We start from the raw sequence: 15387 nt of genomic DNA, 5'->3' as shown, positions 1-15387 counted from the left end.
TGACACCACAGGCTGCTCCTCTTGTATAATAATAACAGGACACCATAGTCTGCTCCTCCTGTATAATGATAATAACATGACACCAGAGGCTGCTCCTCCTGTATAATAATAATAACAGGACACCACAGGCTGCTCCTCCTTTATAATGATAATAACATGACACCACAGGCTGCTCCTCCTGTATTATAATAATAATAATAATAATAATAATAGGACACCACAGGCTGCTCCTCCTGTATAATAATACTAACAGGACACCACAGACTGCTCCACCTTTATAATAATAATAACAGGACACCACAGACTGCTACCCCTTTATAATAATAATAACAGGACACCACAGACTGCTCCCCCTGTATAATAATAATAACAGGACACCACAGGCTGCTCCTCTTGTATAATAATAACAGGACACCATAGTCTGCTCCTCCTGTATAATGATAATAACACGACACCACAGGCTGCTCCTCTTTTATAATAATAATAATAACAGGACACCACAGGTTGCTCCTCCTGTATAATGATAATAACATGACACCAGAGGCTGCTCCTCCTGTATAATAATAATAACAGGACACCACAGGCTGCTCCTCCTTTATAATGATAACATGACACCACAGGCTGCTCCTCCTGTATTATAATAATAATAATAATAATAATAATAATAATAGGACACCACAGGCTGCTCCTCCTGTATAATAATACTAACAGGACACCAGAGGCTGCTCCCCCTGTATAATAATAACAGGACACCACAGACTGCTCCCCCTGTATAATAATAATAACAACAGGACACCACAGGCTGCTCCTCCTGTATAATAATAACAGGACACCACAGGCTGCTCCACCTGTATAATAATAACAGGACACCACAGACTGCTCCTCCTGTATAATAATAATAATAATAACAGGACACCAAATGCTGCTCCTCCTGTATAATGATAATAACATGACACCACAGGCTGCTCCTCTTGTATAATAATAACAGGACACCATAGTCTGCTCCTCCTGTATAATGATAATAACATGACACCAGAGGCTGCTCCTCCTGTATAATAATAATAACAGGACACCACAGGCTGCTCCTCCTTTATAATGATAATAACATGACACCACAGGCTGCTCCTCCTGTATTATAATAATAATAATAATAATAATAACAGGACACCACAGGCTGCTCCTCCTGTATAATAATACTAACAGGACACCACAGACTGCTCCACCTTTATAATAATAATAACAGGACACCACAGACTGCTACCCCTTTATAATAATAATAACAGGACACCACAGACTGCTCCCCCTGTATAATAATAATAACAGGACACCACAGGCTGCTCCTCTTGTATAATAATAACAGGACACCATAGTCTGCTCCTCCTGTATAATGATAATAACACGACACCACAGGCTGCTCCTCTTTTATAATAATAATAATAACAGGACACCACAGGTTGCTCCTCCTGTATAATGATAATAACATGACACCAGAGGCTGCTCCTCCTGTATAATAATAATAACAGGACACCACAGGCTGCTCCTCCTTTATAATGATAACATGACACCACAGGCTGCTCCTCCTGTATTATAATAATAATAATAATAATAATAATAGGACACCACAGGCTGCTCCTCCTGTATAATAATACTAACAGGACACCAGAGGCTGCTCCCCCTGTATAATAATAACAGGACACCACAGACTGCTCCCCCTGTATAATAATAATAATAACAACAGGACACCACAGGCTGCTCCTCCTGTATAATAATAACAGGACACCACAGGCTGCTCCACCTGTATAATAATAACAGGACACCACAGACTGCTCCTCCTGTATAATAATAATAATAATAACAGGACACCAAATGCTGCTCCTCCTGTATAATGATAATAACATGACACCACAGGCTGCTCCTCTTGTATAATAATAACAGGACACCATAGTCTGCTCCTCCTGTATAATGATAATAACATGACACCAGAGGCTGCTCCTCCTGTATAATAATAATAACAGGACACCACAGGCTGCTCCTCCTTTATAATGATAATAACATGACACCACAGGCTGCTCCTCCTGTATTATAATAATAATAATAATAATAATAATAACAGGACACCACAGGCTGCTCCTCCTGTATAATAATACTAACAGGACACCACAGACTGCTCCACCTTTATAATAATAATAACAGGACACCACAGACTGCTACCCCTTTATAATAATAATAACAGGACACCACAGACTGCTCCCCCTGTATAATAATAATAACAGGACACCACAGGCTGCTCCTCTTGTATAATAATAACAGGACACCATAGTCTGCTCCTCCTGTATAATGATAATAACACGACACCACAGGCTGCTCCTCTTTTATAATAATAATAATAACAGGACACCACAGGTTGCTCCTCCTGTATAATGATAATAACATGACACCAGAGGCTGCTCCTCCTGTATAATAATAATAACAGGACACCACAGGCTGCTCCTCCTTTATAATGATAACATGACACCACAGGCTGCTCCTCCTGTATTATAATAATAATAATAATAATAATAATAGGACACCACAGGCTGCTCCTCCTGTATAATAATACTAACAGGACACCAGAGGCTGCTCCCCCTGTATAATAATAACAGGACACCACAGACTGCTCCCCCTGTATAATAATAATAATAACAACAGGACACCACAGGCTGCTCCTCCTGTATAATAATAACAGGACACCACAGGCTGCTCCACCTGTATAATAATAACAGGACACCACAGACTGCTCCTCCTGTATAATAATAATAATAATAATAACAGGACACCAAATGCTGCTCCTCCTGTATAATGATAATAACATGACACCACAGGCTGCTCCTCTTGTATAATAATAACAGGACACCATAGTCTGCTCCTCCTGTATAATGATAATAACATGACACCAGAGGCTGCTCCTCCTGTATAATAATAATAACAGGACACCACAGGCTGCTCCTCCTTTATAATGATAATAACATGACACCACAGGCTGCTCCTCCTGTATTATAATAATAATAATAATAATAACAGGACACCACAGGCTGCTCCTCCTGTATAATAATACTAACAGGACACCACAGACTGCTCCACCTTTATAATAATAATAACAGGACACCACAGACTGCTACCCCTTTATAATAATAATAACAGGACACCACAGACTGCTCCCCCTGTATAATAATAATAACAGGACACCACAGGCTGCTCCTCTTGTATAATAATAACAGGACACCATAGTCTGCTCCTCCTGTATAATGATAATAACACGACACCACAGGCTGCTCCTCTTTTATAATAATAATAATAACAGGACACCACAGGTTGCTCCTCCTGTATAATGATAATAACATGACACCAGAGGCTGCTCCTCCTGTATAATAATAATAACAGGACACCACAGGCTGCTCCTCCTTTATAATGATAACATGACACCACAGGCTGCTCCTCCTGTATTATAATAATAATAATAATAATAATAATAATAATAATAATAATAATAATAATAGGACACCACAGGCTGCTCCTCCTGTATAATAATACTAACAGGACACCAGAGGCTGCTCCCCCTGTATAATAATAACAGGACACCACAGACTGCTCCCCCTGTATAATAATAATAATAACAACAGGACACCACAGGCTGCTCCTCCTGTATAATAATAACAGGACACCACAGGCTGCTCCACCTGTATAATAATAACAGGACACCACAGACTGCTCCTCCTGTATAATAATAATAATAATAACAGGACACCAAATGCTGCTCCTCCTGTATAATGATAATAACATGACACCACAGGCTGCTCCTCTTGTATAATAATAACAGGACACCATAGTCTGCTCCTCCTGTATAATGATAATAACATGACACCAGAGGCTGCTCCTCCTGTATAATAATAATAACAGGACACCACAGGCTGCTCCTCCTTTATAATGATAATAACATGACACCACAGGCTGCTCCTCCTGTATTATAATAATAATAATAATAATAATAATAATAATAATAATAATAACAGGACACCACAGGCTGCTCCTCCTGTATAATAATACTAACAGGACACCACAGACTGCTCCACCTTTATAATAATAATAACAGGACACCACAGACTGCTCCCCCTGTATAATAATAATAACAGGACACCACAGTCTGCTCCCCCTGTATAATAATAATAATAATAAATACAATTACCTGCTCCCAGCCGCTCTCTGCCTCTTCCTGTAATAGAAAAAACGCCCCCAATACATAACCACGCCCCTCTCTATCTCCCGTGTAGCTATGGGTACTACCTGCCCCGCCCCTCATATCATAGTCACCGCCCTCCTCTCATTCCCCTCTGTGCGGTGATTGGCAGCAGCGAGTATCCAATCAGGCGCCACATAGTAGGAGAGACGTCCTGTAACTAGCAACCAGCTTCATCACTAGAGTAACAGCAGTATAGTCTAATGGTGTCCTCATGTACGGTGACCGGCGGCCATATTCTTATAATCTTCCAGTCACAGAGCAGAGGGGGCGGGGCCACAGGTGATTTAGCTGCCATTTTGTCATAGACATTCCTGACACAGCCGGAGCCAGGTAACGTGTCCTGTATATATTATATTATTATTATATAGGGGAGAGGGGACCGTACAGTGATATATGAGGGGGAATAACACAGCTCCCAGCACACACTGATATGTGGTATTATTATATAGGGAGAGGGGACCGTACAGTGATATATTAGGGGGAATAACACAGCTCCCAGCACACACTGATATGTGGTATTATTATTATATAGGGGAGAGAGGACCGTACAGTGATATATGAGGGGGAATAACACAGCTCCCAGCACACACTGATATGTGGTATTATTATATAGGGGAGAGAGGACTGTACAGTGATATATGAGGGGGAATAACAGCTCCCAGCACACACTGATATGTGTATTATTATTATTATATAGGGGAGAGGGGACCGTACAGTGATATATTAGGGGGAATAACACAGCTCCCAGCACACACTGATATGTGATATTATTATTAAATAGGGGTAGAGGACCGTACAGTGATATATGAGGGGGAATAACACAGCTCCCAGTACACACTGATATGTGGTGTTATTATTATATAGGGAGAGGGGACCGTACAGTGATATATGAGGGGGAATAACACAGCTCCCAGCACACACTGATATGTGGTATTATTATATAGGGAGAGGGGATCGTACAGTGATATATGAGGGGGAATAACACAGCTCCCAGCACACACTGATATGTGGTATTATTATTATATAGGGGAGAGGGGACTGTACAGTGATATATGAGGGGGAATAACACAGCTCCCAGCACACACTGATATGTGGTATTATTATTATATAGGGGGAGGGGACTGTACAGTGATCTATGAGGGGGAATAACACAGCTTCCAGCACACACTGATATGTGGTATTATTATTATATAGGGGAGAGGGGACTGTACAGTGATATATGAGGGGGAATAACACAGCTCCCAGCACACACTGATATGTGGTATTATTATTATATAGGGGAGAGGGGACCGTACAGTGATATATGAGGGGGAATAACACAGCTCCCAGCACACACTGATATGTGGTATTATTATATAGGGGAGAGGGGACTGTACAGTGATATATGAGGGGGAATAACACAGCTCCCAGCACACACTGATATGTGGTATTATTATATAGGGGAGAGGCGCATATATATATACCTATACTATCCTATTACCATCTCACCTGGCTTTTCTCAAATCCACAGTGGAGAGTGCATCTCCCTTCATTTATGTAGCGTTCCCGCTAGGCTGTTTTAGCGGGGCGCGGCGCCCTGCCCTCCTCCCGGAGGGCATAAAGCACCCTGCCCTCCAGGAGGAGGGCAAAAAGCACCCTGCCCTCACAGCCTGCGGGTGCCGTTCTCACCCGCGGGACGCAGTGTCCTGCGGGTGGAGAAAAATGCGGTGTCCCGGTCACCACCGGAGAATAGACGCCGGGCGCATGCGCCCGGCATCTATTCTCCCTTTCTGCAGCGCTTGGGGGCTGCCCGGCGTGTCCGTAAGCGCCGGGCACGCCCCCAAGTATGACGAAAAGGGGGCGCGTATTATAGACACGCCCCCTTTTCATGACCAAGCCCCCTTTTCGGGCGCATAAGGTTGCCCTCTCTAGCTCCGGCGCCCTGCCTGCCGCCGGAGCTAGAGTGAACACTATTATGTATACATGTATTGTATGTCTTTTTGTTTGTTGAATTATTTTCAGTTGCTAATTTTTATATTGTGTTTAATAAAAATTGATTTTTAATTGCTAATCTCTATACCTATTGTGTGCCCCCACCAAGAGTCCTTTTTCTCTTTTTTTGGCTCATATGTTTTTACATTGACTCTGGGGAGCACCATAGACTTTCCTAGTGACAGGTCTTGACTGTGGTCTTATGATCCATATTAGGAACATTGACACGTATATGTGTGGTATTTATCAAGTCTATCTTAGGTATATTTAAGAGATATTAATTCAAATAATCCAGCAGTATTTTTTCAGTGCGGTTCCAGTATATTACTCTTTGCACGTATTAAAATAATATATAATAATATTTTATTTAAAAAAAAATGTAGACTCCCATTGGGGATATTACTACTTCACCCCCATGGGCATTACTCCCCCACTTGCAGAGCGTAGTGGAGCGTGTGTCGATGGGCTGATGATCAGCCCCCCTGCTGCATCGGCAGTGTTCACAAAATATGCACTATAGCGCGTATTTACGCACTACAGGAAGTTGCGTACCCGATTTTAAAAACTGTGAGGGTCCTGCAGGAGGCGCTGTGTGGGGCTGTGCTCTGTGCAGAAGTCAGTCACCGCCGTCGGCGTCTTCTCAACCAATAGCCGTCGGCGTCTCATTAAATAGTCTCCACCATGCGGCGTCTCCTCTCCCAATCTCTGGCTACAGCAGTTAAGTCTGACCTGTCAGTCATACACCAGCCGTCCCACCACGCTCCGACCTGGGACTGTCAAGCCTCGCCCACTACCCGGGAGCAGCAGCAGCAGTGAGGCAGCGTCTCCACCCTGCATTCCCCCTGTCCCAGGTCAGACTCAGAGTAACGTCTGCACGCGGTCACTCATTGCAGAGCTGGGAGCGGAGCGCAGAGCGGTGATTACAGGGAGCTCAGCTCTCTCTCCCCAATCTCAGCCGGACTCTCCCCTCCTCCTCCTTTCCACCTTCCGCGGCTTGCAAAGCCGAGGAAGGTGAGCGTCTGAGCTGGCTCACATCAAGCACACAGAAAGTATCCGTCACCAAGCCTGGGCTGGAGACAGTAGTTAGTTTTAATTAGTCTGTCTGAGGCTCCGCCCATTAACCCCCCACTGCCTGGCCACCACCATGTGCTGCCCCCCTGCCCGCCCGGTTAAGTCTCGGGCATAATTTCAATAAGCCTAGCAGTGGAAGGCTTTACAAGCCCTCCCTGCGCTGCAGTGAAGCTCCTCCTCCCGAGCCGCGCATGACGCCACATAGGTGATACAGTCGGAACCGGTCCCACATACACAGGATGTGCAAAATAACACTCCACAGAGGACAGGGCGCTGATCCGCTTCCTCCATGCGGCAGCTGCACCTACTTGCTGGGAGCAGGAGGCTTCTTATTGGCTGAGAAAGTCCTGCTGCTCCTCCCAGCTGATGATCTCATTAGGATGGGTGGCTGCTTGGAGAAAAACTAGTGCCCACGTTTGTAGTAGCATAGTTGCTGCCCTTGCACACTGGGCTGCAATGGAGGTGAAAAATCACAAGTGAGCCCACTTTGGTGAATACTGTATATTCTCAGAATACTCTTCTGGTACCAAGCTGGTATCTCCCATAAGTCCATGCACGTGTGTACATGCATGACAGCATTAATGAGTTCCTGTGTCAGGGTGCACAAGGTTGTGTAGGCTCCCAGTGTATGTGTGTGCGATGTGGTCTGTGGAGGGTGAATTGTAGCAAGGATATCCCAGATTCCCCTCTTCTCCAAATCCACCGCTCTCCCCTCATTTTCCCATCCTGTCTGAATTCTACACACCCCTCACGGGTTATAGTCATTATCCTAGCTGTTGGGACGCCGGAATCCCAATAGTAAGTATTACGATTATGGCTTAGGGCCTGATTCAAACCCGCTCGCAAGCGGGTCGATGGTGCCCCAGTGCGCACGCACGAGCCCCGTAGCGAGTGAGACCTTCACTCACTCCGGGGCTCGCAGCAAAACGGGGCGGCTGTCGATGTTGATCGACAGCTCGCCCCGTTTTGTAGGCAGGTAGTGGGGGTGGCTGAACAAACGGAGGCGTTCCCGAAGGCGGCCCTACTGTGGGCGGCCCTACTGACATCACTCGGCATTGCGAGTGCTGATACCCTACCTTAGGGTCTCCTCGCAATGCCGATGGTCACGATAAACGCGACCATCTCCTGCCCGCTCGCACTACCTGTGGGTGGGCACCCACTGCTTAGCGAGTGGACAGGAAAAAATAAATAAAACACTCCTCGCCCTGATTCAGAGCGTGCGCTCACAAACAGCGAGTGGCTCTGAATCAGGCCCTTAGTTTTAGGCACTAGGGGGAGGTTAGGGCTGGCAAAACACACACACACCAATCACAGGGCACAAGTGGTAGGGGAAAATATGGGGGGGCGCCAGTCCCTTCCTTTGCCAGGGGCACTAGGACCCCTAGCTACACCCCTTTGTCCTGCCAGTCTTACTTTGTTCTCATTAAACACATCATCAGCCTGGTGTTTAGGCATCTGCAGGAAGAGTTGTAGTTCTAGCAGCTTGTAGCCTGTGTAATGTTTATGTATAGAGTGCTCCATGAGTAAAATGTTTTTAGAGTGCGGCTTGATGGTACACTGCTAGAATATGTTGGTGTTTAAAATCATAATACCTCATCATTTGCCATATAAGTAAACTTTGGCAGAAGTGTGAAAATAAAAAGTAAAATGTAACTACATAGTATAAGCAGTGGTCGCAAAACACGCCCTATACTGCCCTAAATGCGATCTACCCTTACTCCATCATTGCCCACCAGTACTACACACGCCCTATATCACCCTAACTGCTATCTACCCTTACTCCATCCTTGCCCACCAGTACTACACACGCCCTATATCGCCCTAACTGCTATCTACCCTTACTCCATCCTTGCCCACCAGTACTACACATGCCCTATATCGCCCTAACTGCTATCTACCCTTACTCCATCATTGCCCACCAGTACTACACACGCCCTATATCGCCCTAACTGCTATCTACCCTTACTCCATCCTCGCCCACCAGTACTACACACGCCCTATATCGCCCTAACTGCTATCTACCCTTACTCCATCCTTGCCCACCAGTACTACACACGCCCTATATCGCCCTAACTGCTATCTACCCTTACTCCATCATTGCCCACCAGTACTACACACGCCCTATATCGCCCTAACTGCTATCTAGCCTTACTCCATCCTCGCCCACCAGTACTACACACACCCTATATCGCCCTAACTGCTATCTTCCCTTACTCCATCCTTGCCCACCAGTACTACACATGCCCTATATCGCCCTAACTGCTATCTACCCTTACTCCATCATTGCCCACCAGTACTACACACGCCCTATATCGCCCTAACTGCTATCTACCCTTACTCCATCCTCGCCCACCAGTACTACACACGCCCTATATCGCCCTAACTGCTATCTACCCTTACTCCATCCTTGCCCACCAGTACTACACACGCCCTATATCGCCCTAACTGCTATCTACCCTTACTCCATCATTGCCCACCAGTACTACACACGCCCTATATCGCCCTAACTGCTATCTAGCCTTACTCCATCCTCGCCCACCAGTACTACACATGCCCTATATCGCCCTAACTGCTATCTACCCTTACTCCATCCTTGCCCACCAGTACTACACAAGGTTCTTTCTACACTTGCCCCCTAGCACTGTCACAACTGCTGTGTGCGCTTACCCCTTCCTACCCGTGGCACTGCCTGCCCTTAGTTCGCTCTACCCCCAGCTCTACCCCAACTTTTCCCTGCCTATACCTCCAACTCTACCCCAACTGCTTTTTGCCCTCAAGGCCCTCTACACCAACTGCAACCTGCCCGCAGCACTGTCCCAACTGTTGCCTGCCCTCACTCCCCATAATATGTGATGGGACCCAGAAACTGTGAAGTAGGACCCCAATTTTTTAAAGTGAGGGGTCCCTGGTACCCACAATTGTTTTCACTCAGTGCGATCACTGTAATACACAGACGGCCCGCTATTCTGAGTGACAGAATGTGCCGTTTGTGGGTGGTGACAGGGGAAGATCCAGGAAAACGGGGGAGTGGTGGTGCGAACTCAGTTGTGTCTGAGCGTCAAAGCGGCTTTTTTTTGGTGTCCATAATTACAAGGCTGCGTCACTGTACACGTCACCTGGCTTGTTTAAACACTGAAGCACTCGCAGTGCTTGCGGCGGGGTAGGGTCAACCACAAGTGATGCGAGCGGCTCCGATGGCACTCGATGTTACTGATTTTACACATACTTCCTGGAGATGACGTGTGCTACAAAGGAAAGGGGGGCGTCATTAAACTGTCTTGCGATAGCACTGCCGTCGCACGCTAAGACATAGTGGGCGTACTAATGTCTTACCGTGCGCTCACAGCCTATGAAAATATTAGCAGCTGAGCGGCTGCATGCGAACGCCTCTAGCGAGCGGTTTGAATCAGCTCCCAGCACACACTGATCTGTGGTATTATATTATATAGGGGAAAGGGGACCGTACAGTGATATATGAGGGGAAATATTACAGCTCCCAGCACACACTGATATGTGGTATTATTATATAGCGGGAGGGGACTGTACAGTGATATATGAGGGGGAATAACACAGCTACCAGCACACACTGATATAGTGTTCCTTCTAGCTCCGGCGGGAGGCAGGGCGCCGGAGCTAGAGAGGGCACGCGCGCGACCGAGAAGGGGGCGTGGTCATCGGAAAAGGGGGCGTGTCTATAAGACGCGTCCCCTTTTCGTCACTCTTGGGGGCGTGCCCGGCACTTACGGACACGCCGGGCAGCCCCCAAGCCCTGCAGACAGGGAGAATAAATGCCGGGCGCATGCGCCCGGCGTCTATTCTCCGGCGGTGACCGGGTCACCGCATGTTTCTCCACCCGCGGGACACTGCGTCCCGCGGGTGAGAACGGCTCCCGCAGGCTGTGAGGGCAGGGCGCTTTTTGCCCTCCTCCTGGAGGGCAGGGTGCTTTTTGCCCTCCAGAAGGAGGGCAGGGCGCCGCGCCCCGCTAAAACAGCCTAGCGGGAACGCTATGATATGTGGTATTATTATATAGGGGAAAGGGGACCGTACACTGATATATGAGGGGAAATATTACAGCTCCCAGCACACACTGATATGTGGTATTATTATTATATAGGGGAGAGGGGACCGTACAGTGATATATGAGGGGGAATAACACAGCTCCCAGCACACACTGATATGTGGTGGTATTATATAGGGGGAGGGGACCGTACAGTGATATATGAGGGGGAATAACACAGCTCCCAGCACACACTGATATGTGGTATTATTATATAGGGGGAGAGGGGACCGTACAGTGATATATGAGGGGGAATATTACAGCTTCCAGCACACACTATATGGTATTATTATTATATAAGGGGAGGGGATCGTACAGTGATATATGAGGAGGAATAACACAGCTCCCAGCACACACTGATATGTGGTTTTATTATATAGGGGGAGAGGGGACTGTACAGTGATATATGAGGGGGAATAACACAGCTCCCAGCACACACTGATATGTGGTATTATTATATAGGGGGGAGGGGACCGTGCAGTGATATATGAGGGGGAATAACACCGCTCCCAGCATACACTGATATATGGTATTATTATTATATAGGGGAAAGGGGACCGTAGAGTGATGTATGAGGGGAAATATTACAGCTTCCAGCACACACTATGTGGTATTATTATTATATAGGGGGAGGGGACCGTACAGTGATATATGAGGAGGAATAACACAGCTCCCAGCACACACTGATATGTGGTATTATTATATAGAGATGGGACTGTACAGTGATATATGAGGGGGAATAACACAGCTCCAAGCACACTATGTGGTATTATTATTATATAGGGGAGAGGGGACCATACAGTGATATATGAGGGGGAATAACACAGCTCCCAGCACACACTGATATGTGGTATTATTATTATATAGGGAAGAGGGGAGCGTACAGTGATATATGAGGGAGAATAACAGCTTCCAGCACTCACTGATATGTGGTATTATTATTATATAGGGGAGAGGGGACTATACAGTGATATATGAGGGGGAATAACACAGCTCCCAGCACACACTGATATGTGGTATTATTATAATATAGGGGAGAGGGGTCTGTACAGTGATATATGAGGGAGAATAACAGCTTCCAGCACTCACTGATATGTGGTATTATTAGTGTTCATTCTAGGTTCGGCAAGGGGTATGGCACTTGAGCGCTCGCCTGCAAAGGGCGCATGATTCGCCCCCTGTTCATCACTCTTGGGGACCCAGTTAGGCTGCCCCCAAGCTCTCCCTTCTCTGTGAATATTCACCAGTGGTGAGCGCTGCACCGCAATTTTTCCCACCCGAGGGGCACTGCAGTCCGCAGGTGGGGTCACCACCCGGCATGTTGCTTTAGCGGTTTGCCAACAGGGCGCCGCCAAAGGGGCAGGGTGCATTCTGCCCTTTGAAATCGGGCAGGTCACCCACTAAAACAGCCTAGCCAGAACGCTATATTATTAATATTTAGAGGATAAGGGACTACAGTGATATATAAGGGGGGTTAAATCAGCTGTTACCACAGACTGATATGTTGTAATAATATAAAGAGAAGAGGGGACTGTTTAGTGATACTTCAGCTTGGAAAAACAGCTCTCACCACACACTTATATGTGGTAGTATTATTATATAAGGGAGAAAGGACTTGACGGAACAGTTTTTTAACTTAAGCGCGAAAAATGCAACCTTGCATTGTCAAACAGAAGAAGGTAATGGCATCTTACTGTACAGAGGGAGTGGCCTGTGGTGTCCTACACTATATAGGTGGAGCTGCCGGTGGTGTCCTACTATACAGGGGGAGCAGCCTGTGGTGTTCTATACAGTGGTAGCAGCCTGCATTGTCCTACTGCACAGGGGGATTGGCATGATTTGTCCAATACTATACAGGGGGAGTGGCCTGTGATGTCCTACTATACAGGAAGAGCGGCCTGTTGTGTCCTGCTATACAGGGACAGCAGCCTGTGGTGTCTTATTATACAGGGGGAGCAGTCTGTAGTGTCCTACTATACAGGGGGAGCATCCAGTGGTATCTTACTATACAGGGGAAGCGGCCTGTTGCACTCTACTATACAGGGGGAGCATCCTGTGTTGTCCTACCATATAGGGGGAGCAACCTGTCGTGCCTTCCTATACAGCGGTATCAGCTTGTTGCACTCTTCTATACAGGGGGAGTGGCCTGTGGTGTCCTACTATACAGGGGAAGTGGCCTGTGTTGCCCTACTATACTGGTCGAGTGGCCTGTGGTGTCCTACTATACACTGGGAGTGGCCTGCGGTGTCCTACTTTACATGTGGAGCGGACTGCGGTGTCCTATTATACAGTTAGAGCAGCCTGCAGTGTATCCTACTATACAGGAGGAGCAGCCTTCGGTGTCCTATACAGGGAGAGCGGCCTGTGGTGTCCTTATATACCAGGGGAGTGACCTGTAGTGTCCTACTATACAGGGGGAGTGTCCTGTGGTGTCCTACTATACTGAACAAGTGGCCTGTGGTGTCCTACTATACAGTGGGAGCAGACTGCGGAGTCCTACAGTACAGGGAGAGCAGCCTGTGGTGCCTATTATGGCCTGTTTCTCTTTACTATTCAGGGGGAACATCCTATGTTGTTGTTCTATACAGGGGGAGAGGCCTGAGTTGCCTTATACAGGAGGAGCAGCCGTGGTGTCCTATTATACAAGGGAGTGGCCTGTACAGCTGTTACACCCCCTGTTGTGTGCTCTGTATTCCTACGTTACTTTCCCTCTCCCCATATCTGCACCCCTTCTGCTGTCCTGTGTACTCTCCCCTCACACCCCTGTTACCTGTATGACCTCAGTATAGTCACAGACTCTCTCAGTATCTGGAATAAATTTAAAACAAAAGTAAAAAATCCCCAAATCCCTAATTCATGTGTTTGTAAAAGATTCACGTGGAGCAAATTGCACCAAATCTATGTCTGGGAGGAATAAGACCCCCGGCCAGGAGAGGAGCATTGGTGTAACCTTATACAGTACAGCGTTGTGTGATGGCCTCTGAGGAGCCTTATAGGGCTGGGTCACAGGAACCTCTGACAGACACTGACCAGGGCTCTATGGCTGGGGGGAAAGGGGAGACTTACTGGTCACTCAGTGTTACATGTCTTACTGTGTTACATGTGTTCTCGGTGATATTTATTATACTTATTTTATATATTCCTAGACAGTCCTGCTGTGAGGAACCAGAGTCTTTATTACACTTTATTACACATTCTATATTATCTCTGATTCACTGAGGATGGACAAGGACGAGAGTCACAGGACTGAGAGGATCTTACATCTCACCCTGGAGATCATCTACCTGCTTACTGGGGAGGTGAGAGGGCCTGGGAGTGTCACAGTGACATCACTTATATCTATAGTAATAATACAGGGACATGACTGGGGAGGTGAGAGGGTCTGGGGGTTTCACAGTGACATCACTTCTATCTATAGTAATAATACAGGGACATGACTGGGGAGGTGAGAGGATCTGGGAGTGTCACAGTGATATCACTTCTATCTATAGTAATAATACAGGGACATGACTGGGGAGGTGAGGGGATCTGGGAGTGTCACAGTGACATCACTTATATCTATAGTAGTAATACAGGGACATGACTGGAGAGGTGAGGGGATCTGGGGGTGTCACAGTGACATCACTTATATCTATAGTAATAATACAGGGACATGACTGGGGAGGTGAGAGGGTCTGGGGGTGTCACAGTGACATCACTTATATCTATAGTAATAATACAGGGACATGACTGGGGAGGTGAGGGGATCTGGGAGTGTCACAGTGACATCACTTATATCTATAGTAATAATACAGGGACATGACTGGGGAGGTGAGGGGATCTGGGGGTGTCACAGTGACATCACTTATATCTATAGTAATAATACAGGGACATGACTGGGGAGGTGAGAGGGTCTGGGGGTGTCACAGTGACATCACTTATATCTATAGTAATAATACAGGGACATGACTGGGGAGGTGAGGGGATCTGGGAGTGTCACAGTGACATCACTTATATCTATAGTAATAATACA

At 46.6% G+C, this 15387-nt stretch overlaps 2 protein-coding genes across 2 annotated transcripts in view; one reads left to right on the top strand and one right to left on the bottom strand.

Moving 5' to 3' along the window:
* LOC148451068 (uncharacterized) overlaps positions 1-15387 on the bottom strand; it is a 260573-nt gene that overhangs the window by 136122 nt on the left and 109064 nt on the right. The gene's annotated exons all lie outside the window — the stretch shown is intronic.
* Positions 4551-15387, top strand: part of LOC148451069 (uncharacterized) — a 69407-nt gene continuing 58570 nt past the window's right edge. Inside the window, exons 1-2 of the mRNA XM_088462306.1 lie at positions 4551-4606; positions 14522-14674. Of these exons, the coding sequence (XP_088318432.1) occupies positions 14597-14674 (78 nt within the window). The 5' untranslated portion in view covers positions 4551-4606; positions 14522-14596. The remainder of the gene's footprint in view (positions 4607-14521; positions 14675-15387) is intronic.

The sequence above is a fragment of the Taudactylus pleione genome, unplaced genomic scaffold (assembly GCF_031769625.1).
Source record: "Taudactylus pleione unplaced genomic scaffold, aTauple2 ptg001186l, whole genome shotgun sequence".
Classification (NCBI taxonomy): domain Eukaryota; kingdom Metazoa; phylum Chordata; class Amphibia; order Anura; family Myobatrachidae; genus Taudactylus; species Taudactylus pleione.
This window is presented reverse-complemented; position numbering and strand designations above follow the sequence as displayed.